At 53.4% G+C, this 7550-nt stretch overlaps 1 protein-coding gene across 1 annotated transcript; it reads left to right on the top strand.

The window, feature by feature from the left end:
- Window positions 1-1375: 1375 nt before the first annotated feature.
- On the top strand, window positions 1376-6409 carry LOC119011079 (protocadherin-8-like). Its single transcript, XM_037083900.1, has 3 exons — window positions 1376-5035; window positions 5184-5409; window positions 5498-6409. Exons 1-3 carry the CDS (start codon window positions 2579-2581, stop codon window positions 5848-5850), a joined length of 3036 nt encoding a protein of 1011 aa, XP_036939795.1. The 5' UTR covers window positions 1376-2578; the 3' UTR covers window positions 5851-6409.
- Window positions 6410-7550: the final 1141 nt, after the last annotated feature.

The following is a 7550-nucleotide window of genomic DNA, read 5'->3' as shown; positions in this document are numbered from 1 at the left end:
TTTTCTCTGGATAGGGGTTAGAAATGAAGGATAGAATTTTCAGTTTTAGGTGAACTTTTCCTTTAATATCTCAATTAACTTCTTGGCTTTGACACCAGTGAACACATCAGTAAAACCTGATACAGAGCTATGCAAAAGCTAGCTAAAGAAAAGACAGACCAGAAATGTTCTCCCCCATAATAATGTTCAACCCTCACTAGGTCATACTGTTCTATAGTCAATGGGATTTCCCACAACCTGGCAACCCACAAGTTGTTCCCATTAAAGGATCATAACTCATATATAATGCCGTAGCAGATGGTTTATGAATCATTAATAACTCTTTATAACTTATAAAGACTTCATTAAGGAGCCTGGCTGTGAAGTGGCATCAATATTCCTGTAAGTTCGGCTGTGGTGTCCTAAATTAATGGCAGAGTGACGTCACCTTATCGAGTAGGACAGGCCTGACTGTGTCTAACTATGCAAGCTGCTTGACTAGATGTTGTCCATTCAGGTGTCTCCTATTTGACTTTCTGTGGCAGATGGGTTCTTTATAGAACATGCCAACTGATATTAGCTTCTACTGCAAGGCAAGTGTTGAAGAAGAAAAAAAAAGCTGTGTGTGTGTGTGTGTGTGTGTGTGTGTGTGTGTGTGTGTGTGTGTGTGAGAGAGAGAGAGAGAGAGAGAGAGGGGCAGGGGGGCTGAAGAGGGAAAGAGAGGGAAAGAGAAAAAGAGACAGAGCCCAATGGGAAGAATGAGGAAAATCTCTTAAAGAGCCGTGACGGGGCCCGGTCGCTCTCTAAATGTATTTTAATAGGAGGGACCCTGATGTCCGGGCCAATTCATCTCCCATCTCTCCGTAATGAAAGGAGTCGTGGCCGGGACCCGGGAAGGTCTGGGGAAGGGTGTTGGAAGGGGGGGGGGGGGGGTGGAGGGACGTTACAAAGGCTGCATGTGGCTCTGCCTCATTATGCTGCAGTTAGGCGGAGGGCTGCATGGAGGCAGCGGGGGTTAGGGTCCCCACAGACCAGCTCAGGGCCCACAATACCGGCATGGACGGCTGCAAAGGGAGACCCTGCCACGCCATTATCCCTCCGCTGCTAACGAGGGCTTCATACGCCTTTGATATAATCTCACTATTGAAAATCCTGATAAATCCCCCCTGTGTTTACAGCCAAATCCCATTTGTAACGGGTTCATAGAAGGCTGTGTGAGTGCGTGCGTGACCGTCTGTGTGTGTGTGTGTGTGTGTGTGTGTAGGCTTCACCTGCGCCTCGCTGTTCTGGCAGGCGAGGCCACGGAGAGTCGCATGTTAAACCGGGCCGTTACACTGGCTTTAATTAAAAAATCCCCCCTCTTTCTCTTTCTCTCTCTCTCTCTCTCTCTCTCTCTCTCCGAGCACAAGACATCTCGTGAGCCGATCTGAGCTCAGGCCGAATTAGAATAAAATCAATGTTTAAGTGGATATAGTCCTTTTTTTCCCCCCCAGTCCCAGATATGATCTGATAGGCAAACAACTACTGGATTACGACACACTGGGGGGTTGATGAATAATAGAAGACAGGGCAAATTTATGGAATTTATTAATGAGAATAAAACGAGCAGTAAAATGATGCCATTACCACCAGTTACACCACATTCTTCTGGATGCTATTATTCAGCGCGTTAAGCTGTGTCAGCATTATGGGTCTATCACAGGTCCATTATATGAAATCTTATCTGTCTGGGTGAGTGGACCGGGGCGCTCTGAGGTTGGAGGAAAAGGACAAATCACGTCATGTTCTCGCGTGCGTAAAAGTTTCTCTCCTGTCGGGGGTGGAGAGGTCACCGGGACGGCTCCTCCTGCCGCGGACTGCGTCTTGCTCCAGCCGGATACGCGGGACACGTGCGTGCGGGATCCAACCTGACGGCGTTCGAGCATAAATCTGCTCACAGCCAAAGTGCGCCCACAGAGCATCCCGAACAGATACTCCTATTCAAATGCTTTGTCCTCTAGCTCAGGGACACTGCGCATCTCTGTGCTTCACCCCCTCCACACTATGTGCCGGTGCGCAGACTCATTTAACAGCCCGAGGAACATAAACAAGCAACGGAAACTAAGGCTGTATTAAATCAAGCCTCGCGTTTAGCCCACATATCGGGTTGCCAAGTTTCTCCGCACAGTCCAGGAATCTCTAAACAGGGTTTAGAGGTCTTTCAGAAGTCCCCCTGTTTTTTTTCTCCCCCTCTCAAAGCTCGGATTGGTCACAGTGCGGCTCATTTGCATGCCTCGCCGTATAAACCCTCCTGCAGACACTGCAGCCCTCTTGCGCTGAGAGAGCAGCACACCTCCAGTAGAGAGAGAGAGAGAGGGGGAGAGAAGAGAGAGAGAGAGAGAGGAAGAGCGGAGCGCATCCAGTGCGCATTGAGAGACATATGGAATATTTATGAAAGCCTTTACACATTGAGATAAACACACCCGGAGAGTCGACAAGAGCGGGGAAAGGAACTGTTTTTCTCTTTTTCTTTTTTCCTGACGTTTTGTTGAAACTTTAAATCGGAGCGAGAGCGGACACTTCGCCGAATTTCAGATCATTCCGGAGAGAAGGTGTCAAGATGGGAGGAATAGGGTGGAACGGGCTGTCGGCGCTACTGTGCGTCTCCCTGGCCAGCCTGGCTGCTGTCACACACGGAAAGACTGTGAAATATCAGACGTTCGAGGAAGACGCGCCGGGGACAGTGATTGGAAACTTGGCCAAGGACATCTCCTCCAGCGCCTCCTCGTCGGGGAGCTCCAGGACCAATTTCAGGATGATGAAACAGTTCAACTCCTCTTTCATCCGTCTGAGGGAGAGCGACGGCCAGCTGACCATAGGAGAGAGGATAGACAGGGAGCGGATCTGCAAACACACCCTGCACTGCCTCATCGCTTTCGACGTGGTCAGCTTCTCCAAAGAGCAGTTCAAACTCGTCCACGTCGAGGTGGAGGTCAAGGACATCAACGACAACTCCCCCGAGTTCCCCCGGAAAGAGTCGAGTCTGGAGATCTCCGAGAACACGGCGGTGGGCACGCGGATCCCGCTGGACTTTGCGGTGGATGATGATGTTGGGGTGAACTACATCCAAAGCTACCAGATCTCCGTGAACAGCCACTTTTCCATTGACGTGCTCAGCAGGGCCGACGGGGTTAAATATGCGGAGCTGGTGCTCATGAAGGAGCTGGACCGGGAGACGCAGGCGAATTACGCGCTGGAGCTGGTTGCCATGGATGGTGGCAACCCGTCCCGCACCGGAACAACGCGCATCAACGTCAAGGTGAAAGACTACAACGACAACAGCCCGGTATTCGACAGGAACAGCTTCTCCGTGGACCTGCCCGAGGACGCGCCGGTGGGCTCCCTCCTGCTGGACCTGAACGCGGAGGACCCGGACGAGGGGCTGAACGGCGAGGTGGTGTACGGGTTCGGCAACCAGGTGCCCACAGAAATACGGCAACTCTTCAGAGTGGACAGGAAGACCGGGCGGCTCACCTTGGAGAGCCCGATCGACTTTGAAAGTAAGACCACGTACGAGTTTGACGTCCAGGCCACCGACCTGGGTCCGAACCCGAGCCCGGCCATCTGCAAAATCGTAGTGCAGGTGCAGGACGTTAACGACAACGCACCGGAGATCTCCATCACCCCCATGACGTCCATCACGGCGGGGATAGCGTACATCACCGAGGCGGCGGCCAGGGAGAGTTTCGTGGCTCTGGTCAGCACCTCGGACAGAGACTCCGGCGCTAACGGACAGGTGCACTGCACGCTGTACGGACACGACCACTTCAGACTGCAGCAGGCGTACGAGGACAGCTTCATGATTGTGAGCACCAGCCCGCTGGACCGGGAGAAAATCCCCGAATATAACCTGACGGTGGTGGCGGAGGATCTGGGCTCCCCCCCCTTCAGGACCATCACTCAGTACACCATCAGGCTGACGGATGAGAACGACAACGCGCCGGTGTTCAGTAAGCCGGTGTACGAGGTGGCCGTGGTGGAGAACAACGCACCTGGCGCGTACATCACCACGGTGGTGGCGCGGGACATGGACATGGGGTCAAACGGGAAGGTCAGCTACAAACTGGCGGACACGTACTTCATGGGCTCCCCCATCTCCACCTTCGTGTCACTGGACCCCGCCAGCGGGTCGCTTTACGCGCTCCGGAGCTTCAACTATGAGGTGACGAAACAGCTGGAGCTCCGCATCACGGCCAGCGACGGCGGCTCGCCGCCCCTGTCCGGCAGCGCCAACGTCTATGTGCGGATAGTGGACCAGAACGACAACACGCCGGTCATCACGCAGCCGCCTCTCAACAACGGCTCCGCTGAGGTCCTCCTGCCCCGGGACGCGCCGAGCGGCTACGTCATCACCCGGGTGGAGGCGCGGGACGCGGACGAGGGCGTGAACGCGGAGCTGTCCTACGGGCTGGCCACCGGCGAGCCCTCCGTGTTCTCCGTGAACAAAGCCACCGGGGAGATCTACCTCAACCAGGTGCTCAGCCACGACGTGGACGAAACCCTGAGCGTGACCGTGACGGTGAGCGACAACGGGCGGCCCGCGCTCACCTCCACCGCCACGCTCCACTTCCTCATCATCGCGGGCGCCCCGCCGAGCGACAGGACCGTGTACCAGCCGGGCGCCGGGGACGAGGTGCACGCGCAGTGGGACCTGTCGGTGGTGATTATCGTCGTCCTGGCGGGGAGCTGCACCCTCCTGCTGCTCGCCATCATCCTCATCGCCACCACCTGCAACCGGCGCAAGCGGGACAAGAGCGGAGAGGACAGCGACTCGTACGGGGAGAAGGGCACGCTGGAGAGGGGCAGGAGCCACGTGGCGGACAACCCGCTCCTGCCTCTCCACGGGGCCGGGGGGGCAGCGGGCTTCGAGGGGCACTCGTACAGCAGCCAGCCCGGCGGCTTCACCTCGGCTCACCCCGGGGGAAGCGACATGTGCTCGGCCTCCGAGGACGGCAGCGAGGTGCCCTGCGTGTACGACTCAGACAGCAACACCAAGCTCCGAGGGACCAAACACGAGGTGAGACGCACCTTTGGGACAGGTGGAGGAGGGAGGAGGTGGAGGAGGGAGGAGGTGGAGGAGGAGGGGGGGCGGATACGTCAGAGCGATCTGCAGTTTTGTGCGCTCAGCAGACACTAACTTTTTTGTTTTGATTCTCCTCCTGCAGGGCTACTCCACTCTGCCCGGCTACGGGAACGGCAAAGAGGCGGTGAGGCCCATCACCATCTGGAAGGGGAACTCTTACACCACCATCTCCGCCAGGGACCCCGCGTTCAGCGGCAAAGACAGTGGCAAGGGAGACAGTGACTTCAACGACAGCGACAGTGACGTCAGTGGAGACACGGGCCTGAAGAAGGACGGGGCGGTGGTCCCACCCATGGGCGGCCAAAATGGTAAGAGGGGAAGGCTGCATTCGTGAAATGAGTTCACCTGAGTGTTGTGTTTTGGTTCTACATCTCACCCTCTCTCTCTCTTCTGTAGCTCTGTGGGCTTGCACAAGCGAATGTAAGGTCCTGGGTCACTCGGACCGCTGCTGGAGCCCCTCAGCAGTGAGAGCCAACGCAGCGCCCTCTCCTGCCCCGACCCTCTCCTCCTTCAGCAGCCTCCCCAAGACAGCCTCCCTGCCCCGGGACCCCCACCGCAGGGACAACTACTACCAGGCCCACATCCCCAAAACCGTGGGGCTGCAGAGCGTGTACGAGAAGGTGCTGCACAAAGAGTACGACTACGTCCTCGTCACCCCACCCAGGCCCGTGAGGGTGCAGGAGATCAGCGACATCACCCTCCCCGTTTACACCCCCACCCCCACACACTGTCCCAACAACGACGTCTGAAACAGACACTGCACACACACACACACACACACACACACACACACACACACACACACACACACACACGGAGCTCACACTCAAAGAAATGTAAAGTGTATTCAAAAGTTTTAATTTATGATTCCTTGACAATGAGAATAATGTTCCGCAGATATCTGTTGCTGTGAATATAGACGTTTATATCTTCATGTTTGTGTTTCCTTGTAAGAGCCACATTTTGATGCCCATTCAATCACCCTTTTTGTTGGACATGAAGTGTATCATATGCAAGTTTTGTACATACAGAGATTTTTATTTTTCTAAAAGTAACTATTAAGCAAAGAGATGTACATATGAATTGTAATTATTGATCTTTACGCACGCTGAGTATTTAAAAAGAAAATAAAAATGGCCCCGGAAACTGTGCAGTTTGAGGGCCGATGACCCCACAGTGTATCAAGTTGATAACGATGTATACAATTATTTGAATGCAATAAGTGACTGTACAGATTTCTTCTTTTTTTTAATCATCACAATATTCCGCGAGGGGAAAAATAAACTTTGAAATACTGTTCTTCTGAGACTGCGAGTTCCTCGTTTCTTCGCAGCGGATGGTGTTGGGGTGGGCAGGGTGGTTTTTGTTGCGTGCCTCGCAGGAGCATCAGTCACGACTGGAAGCCGACAGGCGTCGCTGTTATTGCAGCAGTGAGCCTCTGTCCTTGCAGCCCACCGGAGAAGGTCAGTTTAGTTTTTTCTTCTGTGAATTTGCTGGTGAGATGCCAGAACAGACGCCAAGGCTTTTCTTTGTCTCTCCCCCTCCTTCCAGCACATCACTCTGTCGCCTCGCGCATATCAAGAGCGTTCATAGTTTCGCTCTGGACTTAATAACCTGCATGTGAACAGAAAAGCTCAGATTTACATCACGTATGAATGATTACCACCTGAAAACGTGCGCGCCTGAGTGAGAGAGAGAGAGACGTGATGAGATTGACCGTGCGTAAAGGCGCGCGTGCTTTGCGTCTAAAAACAAAAAAGAGGGCACGTGAGGAGAGGAAGTCCGACTGGGGATAAGTTTGATCCGCATCCAGGTGACTGTTGTCTAAGAACATGAAGTCCTTGTGAGCAAATCCTCCTGCAATCCTGTCAGGATGAGTTTTTTTTTTTGTCTATCTGCCAAATGCGCGCGCTGCGCCCCTCCTTACGTAATCCCCCCCACCCATTATTATTCATGGGTTCAGGGCATTTTTCATAACAGAAACGCAGCGCTGGACTCGCATATAGAAGATGTAAGGGGAGTAAGACGTGAGTCTATCCAACAAGCTGCTTTTTTCTCTCTTTTTTTCTTTTTTTGTTGTAAATACATTGAGTCCAATGTGGAGGAAACATGCGACATTCCGCCGGAGTCACCTTTGACCTGCAACCGTCTGTGGAGGCATTGAAATGGGGAGAGACGGGAGGGAGGGAGGGAGTGTGTGTGTGTGTGTGTGTGTGTGTGTGTGTGTGTGTGTGTGCAAAGGTGATTCGAGGAGACAACCTCACCTTTCCCTTCATCCTTCATCGTCTGCCTTAATTGCTGAATAGGTCTTCCCACCGAGGTCGTCATGAAGCCTAATGATATGAAATCCTGAGGATCATAGCAGGAATCAGAGTCATGTAAGTTACATGAGCGGCCTATATGATCTTCAAAGAGAAAAAAAGATTAAGGCTCTTCTCAAATTCTCAAA

The sequence above is a fragment of the Acanthopagrus latus genome, chromosome 21, assembly GCF_904848185.1.
Source record: "Acanthopagrus latus isolate v.2019 chromosome 21, fAcaLat1.1, whole genome shotgun sequence".
Taxonomy (NCBI): Eukaryota; Metazoa; Chordata; class Actinopteri; order Spariformes; family Sparidae; genus Acanthopagrus; species Acanthopagrus latus.
This window is presented reverse-complemented; position numbering and strand designations above follow the sequence as displayed.